The following is a 21,149-nucleotide window of genomic DNA, read 5'->3' as shown; positions in this document are numbered from 1 at the left end:
TCTGTGTTTTACAATGCAAAGAATACAAGCAGCAATATTGCAAGAGCAGGAAAGTGTGCAGTTTACTGTGGAATGGGAAAGAATGGCTTAGTCTAGTACTATTTATTTTTCCTATACCATGCCTGTTAATTGTTTTTGATGACTCCTCGGTCGAGCTGTTTATGTCACAGACAGTGGAGTGTCAAGAGAAGATGTTATATGCATCTCATTTTGAACTTATGTGAATAAGGACTTAGACCCCTGACCCTAAAAGTGCCTCTTATTTTATGGTGATGAACTATGGTTGATATTTTTGGTGCATGTTATCAAGAACAGTCAGGTAAGTCATAAATAATTCTCTGCTACTCAGATAGGAACCATAAAACAGTATCCAGGCATGATACTTTATCAAGAGACAAGACTGGTTTCCTTAAATAAACTACAGTGACATCATTCAGAGGATGAGTTCAGAAACTTGGCAGAAAGCTGCATGAAGAGGGTTTGCTGGAAACCCTGGTGGAAAGCAAACCTTTATCCTGAGACAAATAGAACTGGAAATGAAAGGGATGGGAAAATCAGTGTTCAGAACTCTAAGAAACCTGGTTGCTCTTTTAGGCAGAGGATTCACTGCTCTCAGCTCAATGAGATCCTGATGTGTCTCCTGAAAGTGTGCAAGGAAATTAAAAAAAAAAATGCCTCCTAGAGGCAGTGTGACCAGTATGGAATATATGTAAGAGAAATTGCACAAACCAAGGAAGAAATTGTTTTCCTGTAGTCTAGAATTAGTTGGTGCAGACTTTGAAGTAAGTCTCAATCCTAATGCAAAAGCTGGTTGAATTCTACCACTGTCCAAGAAAACAGTTTTGACTTTAAGACTTTTATGATTTGAAGTCTCTAACACAGAGATTGAGAATCAGAATGGTGAACATATAAGGAACTTAGGAAAAAAAAAATTCTAAATCATCACTTGCCCTCCCTCTCCAACACCTGAGTCCTCAATCTCACTGACCCACTGTGTTCTTGAAGATATTATCATCATACAATTTCAGGATAAGGTTTTAAACTCATAGAGAAGATAGATATCCATTTACAAGTGGATGACCTCCTCCCAATAAGAAGTGCAAGGAGTCTCAGTGGAAAATCTGAAATTTCAATTATTCTTTTTTAAATACACAACACTCTATTCATCACATCTCTAGTATAGATAAATATGTATTTTATTTCAAGCATATTTCAGAAAATTTCAGTTAAAATGTTACCTGAAACATCCCTATTCAACATATTCTCTCTCTTTTTTTTTTCCTATCCAGTTTTATCATTCAGGAAAGAGAGAAGCAAAAAGAAAATATTGGAAGGGGGAGGAGGAAGAAAAACTGAGATCCCCTCCCAAGACTGAAGTTACTTTCAATCTGCTGCTAAGGAGTTTCTAGAAAAAAAAAATCAGAGGGAGTTGTCAGCTGACAGAAATATTTTTAGGCAATGAAGTATGTATATATTTGCATAAGGTATGGCCTTTTAAGCAAAGATAGATGTAGATGAACAAGTGCGTGGGCATCTCCATACTGGCAAGGTGGTTTAGAGATAGGTAAATAGACCCAGGATGATGGAAACAAGCAGAGCAGAATCAACACTTTCCTCAGAACACAGAGCAAGGGATGTGTCTTAGGTCTGGTGGAAAGGTAGGTTATAGCTACACAGCAATCAGTCATTCAGCACCAGCTAATAAAGACAGACTTTTGGATAGATTTCCTCTCAGTTTAGATGCAGCCTGGAGCCCTCAGAAGCCCACTCTTAGTTATGTAGTCACTGGCTCCTGGTTTTTGTGAAACCAGCTTCATTCCAGCTGCGGGAGCACTTGGCTGCTCCCAATCCACGCACTCTGGCTGAATCTAAATAGTCTCTCCCTCCCCCGGGTAACCACTTAACTAGAAACCCATCCCAGCAGGGCAGGTCTTCCCCACATAATGCTGATTCTATTTTTAGTTCTGCTTGTGTTGTCTGAACCTTAGATCTTGCTCATGTGAATAATTTTCCTCATTATCTCGTGTGCGTCTTTCCTCTCTCTCTCTTTTCTCCTTGTCTCACCGCCTTTCCAATCTGCTACAGCTGCTTGAATACTAAAGTAACTGAGTCAAACCACTTTGTCATCAGGAATATGTTTTCATTCCGTGATAACTCAATAATGTGATCTGTTTCTTGATTTCTTGCTGCCAAACCTTGCTTCAGAGAAGAGAAGTAGTGAGAGGAAGCGCCTGGTGAGGACCACTAACATTCTGCAGTGGTCAGAATCCTAAAGCAGCTCCTCAGCTGAGTTAGGCTGGCAGAATCCAGTCCATAACCAGTTGATTTCTGTTTTCCTGACTCCCAGTAAGGGCAAAAAGCTTTTAGTTTTGTGCATGGGAACCATTTGGGTGGGTTGGTGGTATCTTGGTTTTATTAACACAATGCAAATAGTGAATCATACAAACAAACGGAGACTTTCTGCTTCCAAATCTGAGAGGAGAACACCATGTAACCCATTTTTTAGATTTAAAAGAAAAGAGAAAAAAAAAAAAAAGGAAATGTTATCAGTCTGGACTCACCCCCGGCAGTGTCTTCTGTTCATGCAGTGCGCTCTGGGCCTTTAGAGCAGACTCCCTTTCGCAGTATGTTAGGAAGGCACAGCCTGCAAAGAACAAGAAAAACCTCTGTAAGAGCACTATTTCGGAGAAGATCCTTCTGAAATTGAGACATAGAGCAAACCACTTTCCTGTCATCATCCCATTCCCAGTAAATCAATCATAAAATTCTCTCCTTAGTGTGTCAGTAGTAAAAGTCAAGAAACGAAGCTATCATAGCTTCCTCTGAACCCTGGTGGACAGTGAGCAACAGTGTACCTGTGAGTGCTTATTTTTCCTTCAAGACATGCTTATGTTTCAGCTACAGAAGGCTGCACAATTTTAGGCTGCACAGGATTAGGGATCTCAAAGGTTCCACAGGATGGCAAGGTGGAGCATGGGATCCCACTCCTGCTCCAGCAGCAGCACTGGGAAACAATCCCCTTGCTGCCACATGCTGAAAGGTCTCACGCCTTTCTTTCCTGCCAGGTGCTTTAAGCAAAGGACATGCAAGGACTTGGAGCTTCCTACTGCAGAGGAAAATTTCTGTTGTTTAGCCTGACCTGCACCAAAAACTCATTGCTCTTTTTGCATCACACCAGAAATCCACCTCCCTGCACTGGCTGCCGCAAGGACTCACTGGCTTCCAGTTGTAAACACAACCATGCCAGAGCCCAAGCAGTCACTACAAAACATCCCTGACCCACAGATCACTTGAACTTCAGAGATACACTGATGGGTTACATCTTTGATTTTTCCAAAGATTAACTTATCAACTACAAAGCCTAAAGCCCTGTCAAAGCAGAGCCCTGCTGTGTTTTCCTTCCCCACCTCTATGCTTCCCTTCTGGTAAAAATGTTGCAATATCTTACTCCATTTGTGTGTCTGATGTGATCAAATTATTTCTTCTTACTGCAGTATACTGAAAACCTGCCAGTTCCTGCAGCAAAAAATATGCTTGTTATGCAGAAGACATTTTCTCTGAAATTACTACAGAATGTCTCCAGCTCCTTGAAATGGAGGTATCACAACTTTCAAGGTTCAGGCAGCATGTCCCTCAAACTGAGAATGTTCTTCTAGAGGAACACAAGTATGGAGAGACTACCAAAGAAACAAACAGGTCCCACAACTTCATTTTCACCCACCCCCCTTCTCCCCAAGAATGTATAAAGTACGTAACAGGTGAGTAAACAGTAGACTGTAAACTTCTTTTCAGCTTTGAGTGCCACTTTGTCCATGCAATGCTCACTTTTTTCCAATTTTTTTCCTTAGAGAGTATCACTGAAGAAACACACACTTTTACATGCTTTTAATGGATAAGTACATTAAAGAAAATAAGATCTTTTTTCTATAAATTTACATTTTTTTATTAGAGATTGTCCTGTGGAAGTCACTGTACTCCTCTCGCAATGAAGCTATAATATGGCATGAAAAAGAAGAAAAGGAACTATTTTTTCACTATTTCTTATCCTGTATTAGTTTCTGGGGGTCTTCTTACTTTCTGTTTGTTCAAAGCAATCACATTCATTATGTCTCAATAACTGAGATTCAGATGCAGAAGGTAACAGTCAAAAAAGGAGACTGAACATCATCAAAAGTTTGCATACTTGGAATTATTTTGATTTGTTCCCCTCTCTAACTTTAAATGGGTGAGATTTCAGTCTGTATCCACCAAAGAAGAGGAAGAAACTGTGGCAAAGTGTTTACAGCTAGCAGAAATAATGGATTGGAAAGGATCCTTAAAAGTCACCCATAGCCTGATAATCAAATGGGAAACTATGCTTACATTTAATTTCAGTGCTAAATCACAGGCTGAGAGCTCTCTGTTTACTAGATACAATAAGAAAGTCTCCCTTTAGCAGCAGAGCAGCTGATACAGTCTAATTAGGCACATCATAGCACACTGTTATAGAGATAAACTATGCAGTGTAAAGCTCTCATAATGATAGCTATATTTTTCTCCTCATTGTGATTGCCACGATGACAGTTCAGGGTAACAATGTCCTACTCCTATAGTACCACGACTGTAATTCAGGATGAGTAAGCCAGAGACAGCTCTTCTATCAAAGTGGGCATTTTCCACCCAAAATCCACCCTCTGTGTGTGCGTGGACGCAAGTTCACACCAGGGAGAAACCTCCACTAAGTTCTCCCCAAAGCTGTTTCAAAAGTGGTAAAAATACCAAACTTCCCAAATCAGTACTCAGAATGCATCCAATCATCACTGATATAACAAACACACTGCTATGAACTAAAAGACTTTGAAATTGAAAAGAAATCTACACTCTCATATGATCAGATAAAAAAACCCTCCTGTTTTCCAGAGACAGAATGTATCCTCTGTGGAAGTGCTTCTTTTTCCCTTTTCATTCATATATCATGCACATGAATTACAATCTATCCCACACATGTTGGGTAAAAGTAATATGTCTATGAAAAATAATATCTTGTTTATTTAAAGTAAGGCTTGGTTTCTTAGAGACCATAAGAAGTTCCATCCCAGCAGTGGCCAAATGAAATAGAGATTAATGTTCGTAGCAGGCCCCAAACCTGAACTTGAAAAGGACAGCTCATGGGGAATTTTTGTCTTCCCTTTCCTTACCACAAGATTGCTCTGTAAGGCACATATGCAGCATTAGCCATCAGCTAAAATAATGAATTTTTTCAAAAACACGAGAACTTTTATAAAACAATATTTACCTATTACTCCATCCTGCAAGAATTTCTTGTGCATTAGGATGAAAGGAAATGCCCTTTCTTGCACCATCCTGCCTGCCTCCCCGAAACCAAAATTGATTTCTGCTTTGTACTATGATGTTTACAGGAATGAGAACCTCTTTCAGGTGTTACTTTTCCTAGGCTACCACTTTCAGTGTTCCTCCATATGATCCCTCCAAAGGGCTCTTCCTTCCTGGAGAATGTTGCTTAGAAAATACAACACTAGACACTCAGATTAACACTATGGAATACAGCATCCTAAACAACTGAGTCTTGAAATATTTTCATATGTAGCAGCTATGTTGTTTTTTATTTTTTTTCCAGAGAAAAGAAAATGGGGAAAAAAAAAGGTGTTTTTTTTTTTAATATGATATTTTTTCTTCTTTTCACCTTTTGATTTCCCAGATGGAACAAAATTTTAGAACAATCAATTTTCCCTGCTGAACCTCATGATTGTGTACAGAATCACTTATTTCACTGGGAAAAAAAAAAAGATTTTTCATAGTAGACTCCTAAGTAGCTCAGCTTAACTGCTCACTTGCCATCAGCAGTTTGGTCTGGGTGTGAACATGACTTCTGGGTGGAAGGCTTCATATTCTATTACAAAACATTTGCACCATCCATCCCCTTTGAATTGCCCATGTTCAGCAGTATAATGAACATTTCTCAACATATCTCTTAAGTAAAGGTGGTGTGAAAGCAATGCATTATTTCTATCCTCCACTTATATGGGAGGTAATGACTCAGTCAGTGCAGTGTTTGTGAATTATATCAGAATTTGAACAAAAAAATTTAATTGACTATTTGACAATGAAGGGCTTGGCCCAAACTGCTTCTAATTTCTATTCTATTTTTTTCATGCATTCCAGACATATGTCAATCAGCTAAAAAAGGCTGTGTTTGCATTGTGTATTTCCAGCTGTTCATTTGCTACCAGCAAACAGGTTTTTGGGCAAGCACATAAACATCTGGAAAATCCCACCTGCCTGTTAACCTATTGAACTCCAGTCTCTTGGAAGCATGAGGACATATCAAGCTGTCTCCTGGGAAACAGGATTGTTAAAGACATGGTGGGAAACAAAAACAAAAGCTTGAGATGGAAAAGAAATTACAAAGGCTCTACTTTAATTTTATCTCCAGAGAATTCAATAGTGCAAATAATAATTGTATGAGATACAGATGGAAAATGATTGTGGTTATGGCAACTTCAACTTCATAGCAAGTCTTCAGAAGATTCTGCACAAGCCTTGGAGGCAAAACTGTCAGGAGACACACTGTGAACTGAACAAAATAATACTGAAAACTGAAAGCCAGTCTCACAGCCTGAGCTGAAGAAGGCAAATGCAGAACCTGGGAGAATGGACAACATCCCACTTTAGCAGATCAGGTCTGAGACCATCTAAGGAACCTCAAAATGCACAGGTCCATGGAATCTGATGAGATGAATCCATGGGTCCAGAGGGAACTGGCAGGTGAAGTGGTTAAGCCCCTGTCCCTCACGTTTGGAAGACCAGCAAGGTACCCACTAATTGGAAAAGAGGAAAAAATCCCTATTTTCAAAAGAGAAACTAGAAAGAGCCAGACAACTACAAGCCCCTTTGGGTAAGATCATGGAGCAGAGCCTTCTGAACAAGAAGCTACATGGAACATAAGGATGTGACAGTCAAAATGGCTTCCCAAATGGCAAATTGTGCCTGGCAAACTCGTGGGCCTTCTACAACCGGATTGTAACACTGGTGGAAAAGGGGAAAGCAACTGGCACCATCTACCTGGATTTGTGAAAAGCATTTGACACTGTCTCAGAAAACATCCTTGTCTCTAAAATAGAGAAAAATCTATTTCAGGGATGGGCTAGTGGAATTGGCTGGATAGTCACACTCAAAGGGTTGCTGCCAATGGCTCGATGTCCAAGTGGAGAACAATGACAAATAGTGCTTGTTTCTCAGGATTTGGTTTTTGAACTCGTGCTGCTATATATCTGCTGGCAGCATGGACACTGGGTTTCAGTGTACCTTCAATAGGTTTACCTTGAAACAGGAGCTTGTTTTGTGGAGCAGTCCATCCTCTGGAGGGAAGGAATGCCATCCAGAGGGATCTTGACAGTCTTGGAAAGGGGTCCCATGCAAACTTTGTGAAGTTCAACAACACCAAATGCCAAGTCTTTTACCCATTTTGGGACAAACTCAAGCACAAATACAGACCTGACAGAGAATGCGTTGACATAAGCTCTGCCAAGAAGGACTGGGGAATGTTGGTTGATCTCAGCATTGCACACTGACAGTCCAGAAAGACAACCATGTCCTGGGCTGCAGCAAAAGAACTGTGTCCATCAAGTTGAGGGAGGTGATTTCCCCCTCTAGTCTACTGTTGTCTACTTGGAGTGGACTCTCATTTCTGGAGTCACAAACTTATGAAGGATGTGAAGCTGTTGGAGAGAGTCCAGAAGAGACCACAGAGATGATCAGAGGGCCTGAGGCACCTTTTTTGTAAGGACAACTTGAGAGAGTTGAGTTTGTTGAGCTTGGGAAAAAGAAAGCTCTGGGGACATCTAACTTAAGGAGCTGCAAGTGAGCTGGAGAGGGACTTTTTACAAGGCCATGAAGTGATAGAACAAGGGGAAAGAAGGCTTAAAACTTAAAGAGGGTAGAGTTAGATCAGATATTAGGAAGAAATTTTTTACTGTGAAGGTGATGAGGTGCTGTAGCAGGTTGCCCAAGGAGGTTGCAGATGCCTCATCCTTGGAAATGTTCAAGGCCAGGTTGGATGAGGCTTGGTGCCTTGGTCTAGCAGAAGGTGGATAAGCAGGAAAGTTGGAACTAAGTGGTGATATTACATTGGGGATTTGAACCCTAATGGTTTGCCTCTCTTGGGACAGTTCTTGTCCCAGATGCTCACCTCAGCCACAATAATCCAGAACAGTTAGGATAACCCTAGGGATTGAGAAGGCTGGCTTGAGTGATCTAAGCCAATTTTTAATTCACAAACTTTTGTGACTATAGCGTATGCACTCAACCAGTTATCACAGCTTGGCTGACAGGTGATAACTTCTGAAACTACAGCCTTTCCAATACTTGTGAGTGTAACTAAAATCAGAATCATTGCCCAAAAAAAGATAAAATTTCAACAAGGCTGTCAGTTGGTTTTTCTTCTTTGAGTCAAATACCTTCTTGCTTTTAGTTACAAATGTATTAGTTAACAGTGAGGATTTCCTTAATTGGCCTTCCTGTGTTGTGTTATGCTAGAATCCTTCACAGCACATGACCTAGTGAACAAGAGAGCCTTCTGTAACAGAAGAAAGAACACAGATCAGTTGATAATGTCTACTTTTCCCTCTACCATCTTTAGTGTACCTCACAGCCTAAAACCCCAAAGCAGAGAAACCAGCAAACCACTATGGACTTTCAGAAAACAAACTGCAATCCAAACACAACTCTTCAAGACCCTCAGGTTGTGTATTGAAAATGGAGAAGGCAAGTAATTCTGTATACCTTGGGTCACAGGCTAGTGGTCACACTCCAGCTCAAGAAGAGCTATAGTCTTCTAGAGAAACTGGTTTGAGACCAAAAAGTTTATATTACTGGGAAAAAAATGTAGGAATTCTCAACTGGTCACAGGTCTGAGCATCTCATTCAGTGATGCCTCAATTTCACTATGCCCTAATTGCCATTGAAAAAATTAGACCAAGATATACGAGTTATCTGTGGTGGACCAGAGACCTGTGCCCCATTTTCCAGACTCTAAGTTGGTGTTTTAAGAGAGCTACTTCTCTGAAAAAAAAAGAAGTTCATTGCTTCAAAATTCAGAGATCTGTTATATAGAGAAAGATCATGATACTTAAGAAAACTCTTGCCTTAAAATCAACATCTCAGGTTACGTCTCCCAGCAAGGATTTCAAAGTGAAAAAGAAATCTTTTTTCGCTTTAACTATCCTAGCTCTACATGTCTGGGTTTGAAACAATTCTCATTTGCTCTGTCTACAGTGGACTGCCCAAGGTTTAATCACTTGAGGGTTTCAGAGATTGAGCTGAATTTTCTTGAGGGAGACACAATCAATAAAGACTTTTGGAACTGGAAATGTTTTATCCAATTTCTTCATCTGTTTCTCTCTCAGTGATTAACTACCTTCTGACAAAAGTTAACATCTTTGCTGGTAAAGAACATTCACTTGGCTAGAACTTTCTTTTTCTCCATCTCCCCTGCTGCACAACAACTGAACACTAACTGTTTAGAGAAAAAGATAGGAATAAAAATCTTCCCAGATATCAGCTTCCCTGTCAATTATATTGCAAGGCAGATTAACATCCGAAATGCCCTGCTGTGTGGAATGCTAATTTTCTTTTTCCTCTTATGCTATTTTCCATTAACTATTATGATGCTGTAATATTTCTGCTATAGATAACTTGATAGGGTTCTCTGTGTTAAAAGCATACAAAAGACCCACTCGTATACATCCGTGAACCAATACTAAAAAGCAAATTAAGAGGCGCAATCTGCAAATGCAGAAGTTAACAATATTTACAGAATATTAGCTCACTTAAAATGCATTTATGATAGTTCAAAATGAGGCATTGATATGCACAGTCCAAATCAGAGTCAGTCCTCAGCTTAAGCAGCGTTTAATTATATTTAGCAGTGTACAGGCAGACAACAGAGACTTGAGCATCTGTTGGTATATTTTTCAACAACACAGACAATGGTTTTCTCCTGATTTTTGATAGCAAGTAGTTTTTTAATGAAAGCATCAGTTCTTAAAAGTCAGAATTTCTCATAGAAATTTTTAACTAAATAGTTCACCGAGTCTCTCAGCCCCGTGATACCATTTCTGACAAGATCCTACAGCAAGAGTAATTTATTCCAGGACAGCCACTAGTCTGGGCTCTAATCTGGATCAGGCAAACAGGGTCTCGAGAGCAGAGCTTTGACACAGGAGAGCACATTGTCACTGGCAGACCCCCAAAGCCTCATGTGTATTTTTTAAGTAACACCACAGTTACCTTGCCTCCACACCACTGCAAAACTGGAAGGCTTTTGATCTGTCAGAATTTCTTCCCCAGGATGGGGGAACAGTTTCTGGCTGTGATTCACACATAAATGTTTTTTCCTGGGGTCTTGAAAGTTCCTTGCAAGGTTGCTTTGAACAATCCTTTACTGACTGGTACACTCAAAGCAAGGTGCAGAATGAACCATTGATTTGACATACCACGTACCATGTCCTGGTCTCTTATAACTGCCACTGTTTCAGCTTTAAATTTCATCCTGAAGCTCCAGAGATAATTTTGATCATCCCAGCTAAGTCAAGAGAAGACTCGCTGCTCAAGTTTCTGCAATTCTGACTATCCAGAACATTTTCTCCCCAGTACAGGTGTCCAATTTCCATATGCACAAGAAATGGCCCATGAATAGGCTCACCATTAAAGAAATCAGAATGGAGATTACTGGTTAAGACAGTTGTCTATCACAAAGAGTGCTGGTGTGCCCAATAAGGCCTGGAAATATTTAATGCTTTGAGTTACAGTAGAAAACTTACTTTTAAGCAGAGTAGCCTCTTCAATTTCTCATTTGTTGCCTAATAGGTGTATACTCCTTGTTGTAAGGCAAGGTAGGGCCTTCAGACCCTAATAATTAGGGCATGCTTTTGATTTAAAATAAGGAAAGACAGATGTTCAAGTGAAAATGATAGTCAAGTGCTCTTCTTGACCAAGCAAGAGTGTTCCCAGTGTTTCAGAACTCTGTCATTGATGAAAAAGTCATGAACAAACTTTGGAGATCACTCATGTGAGAGTAAGCAGATTTCACCTTCTACTCCATAATGATATATCAAGTTTGAGTTAAAGTCCTGATCATCTCTAAGCTTGACTCACTTCAACCTACCTATAACTTCAAAGAAAATCCAACATAATTATGTTATCCATTTTACATTACAGACTCAGGAAAAAAAATAGCTTGAAATCTTCAAGATTTCTTGTTTGCAGTGTGGTGATAAAGAAAAAATACAGACATTTAGGGGGTTTTGTGTCCTGTGATTCATTAGTGAAAGACTGGAGAATATAATCCTGCTGTTGAAACAGAAACACTTAAATTCAGAATGTTATGGGTTAAACCTCCTTAGACTACATGCATTAATTAGACTTTGTACCTGCTGTTCTGTGTCCTGCCTTTTGAGTTCTTTCTATTGTTAGCAGCATATGAATAACTCAGTGGATTTTCTAAAACATTTAGCTCTTTCGGAAACTTTTCCTCCACTTCATTTTGTTTTGATTTTTGGATTCACTTCTTTTGGAGAGACTTCTTCAAGAATGCTCATCTAAGTCTCCAGAGGTTATGCTACTGTTAAACAACAATCACTTTGAATGCCTTGAATCTTAGCAAAATAAAGCTAAAGCAAAACATCTCTAAACTAATTAGACTGCTCTGCTACTTACAGCTTTGTCCAAGCCTTTCTTTTCTGCATCTATATAGAGTGGGTTTGATTTGGGTTTTTTTCTCTTTTCCTTTTTTTTCTTTTACTGCTCATTATCTTTCACAAGGATGAGGAACAGGCATTTCTTGGAAAATAACATCAAGTCTATGTGCAGGAAATGTGTTTGTACTTTTGCATAAAAAAAGTTGGTATTTTCACCCTTAAAAAATGTCAGGCCCATGCAGCAAACATCTTGTTGATAGCATCATCAAATGATTAGTTATTTATGCTTTTGTCTCAGAAACATGTAAGTAGCTTGTTCTAAATACAGACATGTATGCTCTCTAAACAACCTCATATTCTTTATTCTCTCAGACAGGGCACAAGTGTCAATATAGATTTCTGACATTTCCAGCTCAAGGTTGAAAGAAAAAAGGCACTGAAACAACTGCAGAAAAGAACTATTATTAGACAACTCCTAGCCCATTCAGAAACAAACTATTGTAATTATCTCTAGAGAGTTATTGCTCTTACCAAGTTTGCCAGCCCACACTTTTTTGATTCAGGAAATTCAGATTCAAAATGGAACTTTAGGATACCTCTCAAAATCAGCCTTATTACTCACAGTTACTGAGTTTTTCTCCACACCACATATGCAAGAGATGTAAACTAGACAACATCAGAACCTCTCTGCTAAGTTCCACAAGTTTTTGAAAAGTTTGAATTTAGGGAAGAGCATCCAAAGCCACTTTAGGATTTTTTTTTTTTGTCACAAAAGCAAATCCAAACCCACACAAAATGTATTTCCTGATTCCAGCTGATATAGAAATGAAAATCTTTAAGCAGCAGCTGCTCCTACAAGATGATCACCCTGAGACTAGAAGTCTCCAGAAACTTGTAAGAGTCACAATATGAGCCAGAGAAAACTCTACAATACCAGCTGGCTTCATGAGATTTCTGGAGACAAATTTCAGCTGTCAGAACAATTAACATCCAAGCTCCCATAACCAGATGCTGTTTTCCATATGTTTTGACTTTGAATAGCTTCTTCTATCCTCTAAGAGATGTTGGAAGCAAATAAGTATTGTCTCTTATCACCTATTTCTCTCTCTTTATCCTTCTTTCTCAATTTGGCTCGTTCTTTAAGTATAGGTAGTGCAATGGTGTGAAGTAGGACCAAGTTCTTCTGCAAGATTCCAGGGATGAAGTAATCTTCTAAATCAACAAACCTCTATCTGCTTAGGGCTGAGAACCACGAGGCGAGGCGCAGCCTGTGTGAGTTCATGAGAGAGAAAGGGAGGTGAGATGAGGTGCTCTGGGATCATGACAGGAAAAGGTGAAAATGGGTTCTCAAAGGCCCTATCAATCAGTTATAGCACAAAGGAAGAGAGGTTTGTCCCAAGGGCAAGGTCCTCCACTGCCTTTCTGGCAAAAAGCTCCAAGTTGAGCCATCTTTTTGTGGTACAAGCTTCCTTAAAGAGCCTGGCTCATGCATAAGGAGCTCAGGAACCTAGACAAGGCAAGCAGAGACTGAATGAAGATTTAACCACCTGTCCAAAGCCACACAAGAGTTTGTAGAAAAGGTCAAACTTGAACCCAAAACCCTACATAGAGCTACGAAAATCTATCAGTCTGTTTTTCTTGAGCGTATTCCTGAGCAGACTCACAAATATTATCCAGTATACAGTCCAGTAAATAATTTAGAAATAAATTATTATAAATAAAATCCAGTAGATTATCTCAAAATGGAAACCTGGGAAAACACTCTTGTCTCTTGTATCCAGCTGCATTTTCCCATCCACTACTGTGGGACGAAGTTCCTGGGTAGCAAGTTTAAGACAAACTGTGTGAATTTAAGTCTAAGACTTTAGATTTTTACAAAAGGTATAAGGATGTAATCTTTGAAGTGAAAAAGAAACAGTGAATTTAATTAAAACACGATCTGTGTAATTTAAAAAGCTTCAGTGCACTGGGTTTAAAAAGGGCTTTTGTCAGGCTGAAGTAAAGGAGGTACAATTTCCTGACACATAGAGAACAGAAGGAAAAGTGTGTAATAATCAACTACCAGAGACATATTTTGATCACATTTCTGTTGATCAACTTAAAAATTAGTGAACGCTGAGTATATAGTAAACTGTTTCTATCAAACATTTGAAACAGCTTATAGCAGAAATTTTTTTGCTGTGAGAACTGAACTCGTGTTTGATGATGAACAGTGTAGACCACAAAACACTGAGGGCTGGCAGGAGGAACGTGCATGATAAATGTCAGTTGTAGAAGAACTATCTAGCAAAGCAGAAGTTCTGATATTAAATTTAAACAGCGCAGCAAGGAAGATTTCACACATCAAGAGGAATAGAGAATAAGTTGCAACAGATCCTAGAGGGTGCTGAGCCCCTTAATGGCATGCTCAGTCACCTGAATCCCTGCTGGGGAGGATTGGCCATGCCTAGAACCTTGCATGGTTCATCTCTGGAAATGCAGGTAAAGGATTGCCACAGAAGAAAGTGTCCAACAGGACCAACGAAGCTGAAAGGCAGTAATATCAAAAGACATTTTCAGGTGGCAGTGGGCAATATCATACACAATAGTAGGTGTGCCTCTTCCAGATCAGACACCCCTTCCTTTGGTGTCATTTAGAAAACCCACATCTAAAATGGTCCTGTCAGCTCTAATCACCTAAAAGTGTTCAGAAACACATGAAAGGGGAAAAAAATGGAAAAGAAAAGATGAATTTCAGAGATGAGTAATAGAAATTCGTAATGGACTGGGAGGACTGAGTTATGAGAGAAGATTAACTAAACGTGTATGACTTGGGTAAATGATGACTCAGGGGGATGGATGGTAACAGGCTACAAATCTTGAAGGTATAAGCATGAAGATTGGAGAAAAGTTGTTCAGGGTGATACTAGGGAACAATAACTGGAGGTAACAGCAGGAAATTCAACATTGGAACATTTTGTCTGAGCTTTAGGAATGCTTCCTAATTATTCAGAATATTGGTGTTTGTTCCTCCCTCTCAGCCTCAGAGGGCTTTTGGATCTAAACAACCTGTTTGTCTGGAATATATTTAATTTAATTTTTATTGGCATTTATTTGTGTGAGGATAGTGCATGACCACATAACCTGAGGTTTTCCAGATCGTACAAGTTCAAGGGCAATAGTGGAATAATCTCTTAAGCATGATTGAGGGGTGTCGATGTCTGTGTGTGTTGGAGGCAGGGATGGAGAAAAGGCAGGGAGGGAAAAGGTGGAAGAGTTAAATCAGCATAGAAAGGCAGAGGGTGCTTCTAGTGCAAACTTTTAACTCAGTAATTTTCCAACACCTTTCTTTGTCACTGTTCCATCTGACTGTTCTGTAAGGTTTTTGTCTTCTTAGTGTGCTACAATGCATAAGGAGAGAGAAGTTCTTGCAACCCTGGAAGAGAATCACAGCCACAGATTCTTGTGCCATTTAGGACAATTGCAAGCTATAAGATGGAAGTTTATGACCCTACAGAAGGTAAAAGTAAACATTACTAACTGTCTCTCCTGGCCATTAGAACAAATCAGTCCTTCATGGAACTTTTATTACTTAAGTGACTTGAAACCATAAACAAAAGCTAATACTGATCCAAGAGCAAATGCATTCAGAGGGCCTTCATTTCCCCCCTTCTTCCTATTTTTGACTTTAATGATTCTATGCAGAAGTTTAATACATTGTGTAACCCAAGAAAAAGCCTATTTTTTTAAGGAAACAGTTTCAATAGCCTTTCTTGGTAAAAAGAAATCAGAATGTCAACTGACTGTGATAAAATTTGCATTAAAACATCATTCCATCCATGGTCAGCTGGGCAATTGCCAGTAATTTCCAATGGGTTGGACAGAGCTGTGCAGTCAGCCAGTCACCAAATTTTCCTGAGTGGTACAATTATTTTTTTTATTTTGTAACTATTTATTTCAGGGAAAGAACTGAGAATCAATCTCTCTCTGTCACACACACATATACACACACAAGCTATTATAATTTTCCTAGATTTTTTTAAAATAAAAGTTTGATATGACATTTCGCTTGATATTTTAGTTTAGACTGAGAAGCTCTAGGCCAGAAATGAACAGAAAGGCATGTCTGTACCAACACAGTACCAGCAAATAGCTCCCAGTGGGGAAGTATTCACACTGCAGAGCAGACTCCTCAAAAGAGACTGTTGGAAGCCATTTTGACCAAGACATTAAAAGACAGATGAAAGAAACTTTCTAGGCTACCTCATGAATACAGTGACCTACCAAATTTTTCCCTGTTACCAGTCAATGAATCAGTGGATAGTGGATGCCTGAAAGCAGACACACATCAAAGATGTGGTTACATTTTACTATTTTTTCTTTTCTGTCAGGAAAGCTAAAAATAGTGAGCCAGCTGCTGAGCGTCTCTGGGAGGCTGAAACTCACTGGAGAATCCCTGCTGATGTCGGAAAGTAGGAGAGTAGAGTTTAATGAGCTTAAAAATCCCAAAGAACAACTACTGTTGCCCTCAAAAGTAGTGGACTAGAACATTATATAAGGACAATGATGCCAGGTGGACAAAGTCCACCTTATTCAATATCCTTATTCCAATGGGGGCCAGAAGCAGAGGCCCTGGCCTCTTATAAGCAGAGGATGTGCATCATCCTCCTCTGGGTATTCTTCTCAGATTTCACCTTGTGAGTCAGGGATTTCTGGTCCAAATGTGATCTCTGCATATTCAGTAATCACTTGATGAAAACGAATCTCTCATTTTCCACAGCCATTTAAAAATATTTTTTAATATATTTAATATTTCTATTTGTGTTGGGGGTTTTGTTTGTTTGGTTTTGGTTTGGTTTTTTTTATTCCCCTGCAAACAAATTCAAGGGTGCTTGACTGTTTGTTTTGTAGGTTTTCTTATCATTTATAGTAAGTTTTCCAGAAAAAGTAGTAGACCCCTGGCTAGCAAGCTTCAGTCTTAAAAGCAATAATTATAAGACTCTACTTCCAGAACTACCTATAATCTGATTTTATGGAGCAGTCCAAAAGGTGTATCAAGAGGTTATACATTTAGAAGTGCCCTACAGGGCTTCCAGTATCTTACCAACCCATTTACAGACCCAAATATTTGAGATCCAGGTACAACAGCTGGCAGAAGCTTTGAGTTGAAACATTTCTCAAATATTTTGGTTCCTGTAAAACAACATTGCTCAATAGGGAACTAATTTATCACAGAATTTCTTCTCTAATCTACCTCTGCTGATAAACCAAATTTCTCATGATAATATATTCTGCATGATAATGGGATAATACCCACAGGAATGTTAAATAATATTTCTACCACCCCCAGAAGAAAGAAGAAACCTTACAGACTCTCCTTTCACCCCTTCCCCACCTTCCCTCAGACAAGGACTATAAAATCTCTGCAAGGTCCTTACATTTTCAAATGTGAAAATACAAGATTTTGAGGTAATTTTTTAAAAAATGGAAATTAGAAGCCAGGAAATAGCAGAATTTAAATTGCCTCTGTAACAAAACTATGTTAATATATGTATGCTTTATAGAAGATATCAGTTATATGATTGAACACTGTTTTTTCTGTTTCTTGTTTTTTAGCTTCTCTCACTGGACTGTCTTTGTTCCACTCTTGTACAGATCCTAGCAGATCAGCATCCTCATAAAAATAAATCCATGCAGCCACTTTCTCCAGTACAACTGAAACAATTCTTCATCTGAATTGAAACATGTCATATGATTGCCATATGATTTAATTGCAACCGATTAGGTTTGTCAGGATATGCAGAATGTTATGTTATAGCTAACATAGCTAACATATAGCTAAAGCGGCAGGAATTCTCACCTTTATAAAGGGACAAAAGAAGCAGAACCAGAAATTTCTTATCCAGCTATTATTAAGTATCAAAGGTGCTGGATGTCTCTGGAAGGCCCACATCTTCCTCCCAACCCCTGACATGCATACAACACTTCTTCACTCAACTCAGACCCTAATCGTGCAGTACTTTGTTTTCTCCCTCTCCTCTCTCTACAAAAATATCTCAGAATTGCTTCTCGCCAGGATGCATGCCATAAGAATTCCATGCCCAAAGACGACGATGACATGTTTTGCAGATCCCTGCTGCAGTTTGAAGTTGCCTTACCAAGCTTAACAGCTAAACAGATGAAATTTAACATCGACAGTTCAAGCAGGAGTTTAACATCGCAGTTTAATGCGGCATTTGATGACTCATGGTCAGCTCTGTCCAACTGCTCAAAAATCCTCCTCAGTGACAACCTGCTGACACGCTGGGCTAGCTAATGGCTCTGTTACTCTACCTCTTGTCTTTGCCCTCCATGGAGCACTGCCAGGTATCCACAAAGTCTTTCAACCACTCTGCATTTCAATGTCTAAGACTTTCACAGTTTTTGAGCGGATGCCCTGCAGCCATATCACTGCCCCTTTGGCTATGATTCCTGCAAACTCATGGAACTTTGTGTCCCCAGAAGAACTCCATTTGTGAGGGCTTTATTTGCTGCTCACGCACACACCAGGAGGAACTACATGACACCGGTCTTTCCCCTTACACATGGTTCTGCATTGTATATCACATTATGAATGGAATGACAAAGACAGAGCAGCTTGCAGCTACTGTTTTTTCTGGTTTTGGTCAGCATTTAAGATTCATGTAAGTCTTCACAATTTTGGAGACTGCTTGTAAAGCTGGTGGTCATCTAGTGGGCTTTGTGTGACAGGACGCGTTGTGACGCTTTGAAATGCACACCCAGGGGTGTCCCTGTTCCCAACTGTTTGCTTAAGGTGTGATTGCATCCCTTTCTTCATGTGAAAAAAGGAGAGTGGTTAACCTCAGTGTGTTTCTCGAATGTTTTTTCCAGTAGTAAAACCAAAGAAGAATGCCAAGAAGAATGTTCGAAAATCAGGGAGAAGGGTACCATGGCCATTAGCAAAGCTGTTGGGAGGGCCCAGCATGAAGAGGGGGTACCATTCCCCACACCTGTATTCCAAAAGGTGGAATACAATACCTGGAGCCAGAGAGATATTACCAAATTCCTGTATTATGCAAGAAATAAGAGCTTGCTCTGTCTGGTTGGCAAAATGGAAAAAAGCTCCACACAGATAGGATTGCTAGCTACATCCCCACAGTAAATATCAAGGAGAAAAGAAGCATTTAAAATAAAGGACAATGTTGCACAAGGACAAATAAGTATAAATTGACCATGAATAAATTTGATTTGGGAATTAGAAAAAGGTTTCCAACCATCAGAGGAGCGATGCTCTGGAACTGCTTTCCAACAAGGATAGTGAGAGCAAACGACCTAATTAGTTTAAAGATGAGGCTCGATAAACTTATGAAAGGGATTATGTGATGTGGTTGTCTGCAATGGTAGGGAACAGATCCTGATGAGCCAGAATTTCCCCCCAGCCCTGTGTTCCAGGCTGCATTCTGTCAACCTAAATCCTCCTCTGCAGTGCAGTGATTTACCAGGCATCTCAGAGACCACCCTGTTCTAAAACAGGACTGGCTTCCTTTTTTCCAAAGATCATACATTTCAACTTACATTGAAAGGGAACTTCTACTACTGAAAATGTAAAGAAAAAAAGAGGAGGGGAAAAAAAAGCTCCTAGAAATCTTTATAGATGGTGGGAAATGATGAACTTAGACATTTGTCGTTGAAATAAAGGTGGGGGGAAGAAAGGAAAGATTATTTCTATTGAAAAATTGGGCAAACTACTCCATTATTTTGATAAATAAACATATACACAGGAAACCATTTTGATAATTAATAAAAATCAGTCCATGCATTTGAAAGTTTTGTTGCAGGAAGTAACATCTAGATAAGCATATTAGTCATGCAAACCATATTTTCTGTTCAACTCTGAAAACTGAGAGCAGCACTCTTGGCTACCTAGCAATTTCAGGTGAATCACAGAACTGTCAATTCACACCAATTACTATGACATGGAGCCTGCGAGGTCAGCTCATCCAACCAGCTACCAAAATGCATGGCATACATAAAGCATTTAACATTTTTTGTCCAATCCTTTCCTAGAATCCTCCATAAATAAGAAGAATCTGCATTTTGGAATCATAGTGCAATGTAAACTGCCTCAGTCTGAATCGTATTAAGTATTAGGGTGGCAGGTGAAAAAGATTTAGAATATAACCACTCCCCCTTTTCCAATAAAAAAAGCCTTCTGCAAAGTTAAAGCTGTCCCAGGATTACCCCAACAGCAGTCTTGATATTAGCCATTATTTTTTCCTTAAGATAACTGATAAAGTTCCCAGGAAAGATGAGTCTTGATATGCAAAGCAGTTTCACACTGTTAGGGAAATTATTTTCTGATAAGAATATAGAGCAAGTACCTCTGGTGTCTTGAGAAATCTTAAGGGTGTCATAAACTCACCACACAATTCACAGCGGTTTCATGCTTGGCCACTCCAGCAAAGTTTCCCATCCATGTTTCTCAAATTAGATCACTTCAGTCATGGCTATTGGAGCCATAGGGACAAACCTCCCCATTTCTGTCATTTCCAAAAGAAAAATAGGCTGCACAGACACAGTCCAGAGTGTCAGTTGTCATCTCATCTTTCACCTAACACAAGTGTCCTCTATACAGAAGCACAATAGTTGATGGGTACAGAGTACTAAAATTCCTAAGCCATAGGGGTTTTTAAGCCATGTTGCATGATTCCTTTTCTGCACCAGCGCTACTGAAAAGAGATAAATTGCTATCCCTCTTCCACAGATGTTGAAAGACTGCCTAGAAATAAGCAGAACTCTGCCTTTCTCATCTATGCATGGAGAGTACTTAGTAGGTCAGGACTGTTTATCCTAGATACCAAGTTAAACCCAGTACTTTGCCTCTTTCAGCTTTTCCCAACTTGTCCATAGAGCATTTTACCTTCTCTCAACTGAGTCCATAAAGAGATTTGGGATCTTTTCTGAAATGGAAGATGTTCTACAGCTACAAGCTGTTATAGCAACCAGCCTGCCTACTGCTCTCCTGGGCACCTGCATTATGCAGAGCTTGGTGTTCTCACTCTTTGCTTCAGGATTTGGTGTGACACTTCTGAAACACAGCAGACTAGAGATAGGATATTTAAAAGAGATAAAAATCCTTAAGATTAACTTCAAAAACTTAACTTTTTACAGAGTTGCCAGGAAGAGAGGATTTGAAACCTAGAGAGGTATGGATAACTTGGAGAGAAGTGCAGAGAGCAGGATGGATGTAAAAGATTCAGAATGATCCCATGGCAAACATTAATGTCTGCACACCTTGTCCCTCTTGCTATGGTTTTACATGTTAAGAAACAGAAATGGGTTCCTCTGTAAAACCTGTCCTCCAACACACTTTCAGGAGGCATGGCCAGCTCTCAGTCAACAGATTAACCAAATCTCCCTGATTTTGGACTGTAAAACAGGACCAATATTTCCAAATGCCTAAACAGTTCTTGA

General features: G+C 39.5%; 1 protein-coding gene across 17 annotated transcripts in view; it reads right to left on the bottom strand.

The window, feature by feature from the left end:
- The window catches only part of CELF4 (CUGBP Elav-like family member 4), a 713,618-nt gene that overhangs the window by 619,851 nt on the left and 72,618 nt on the right, over positions 1-21,149 (bottom strand). For all 17 annotated transcript variants that reach the window (XR_012578161.1, XR_012578162.1, XM_074532918.1 and 14 more), the window contains exon 2: positions 2,562-2,644. Coding sequence is in view for 15 of the 17 variants with exons in the window: in XM_074532918.1 (XP_074389019.1) it covers positions 2,562-2,644 (83 nt within the window). In the remaining 2 variants the exon portion in view is untranslated. The remainder of the gene's footprint in view (positions 1-2,561; positions 2,645-21,149) is intronic.

Source organism: Zonotrichia albicollis, chromosome Z (genome assembly GCF_047830755.1).
Source record: "Zonotrichia albicollis isolate bZonAlb1 chromosome Z, bZonAlb1.hap1, whole genome shotgun sequence".
Classification (NCBI taxonomy): domain Eukaryota; kingdom Metazoa; phylum Chordata; class Aves; order Passeriformes; family Passerellidae; genus Zonotrichia; species Zonotrichia albicollis.
This window is presented reverse-complemented; position numbering and strand designations above follow the sequence as displayed.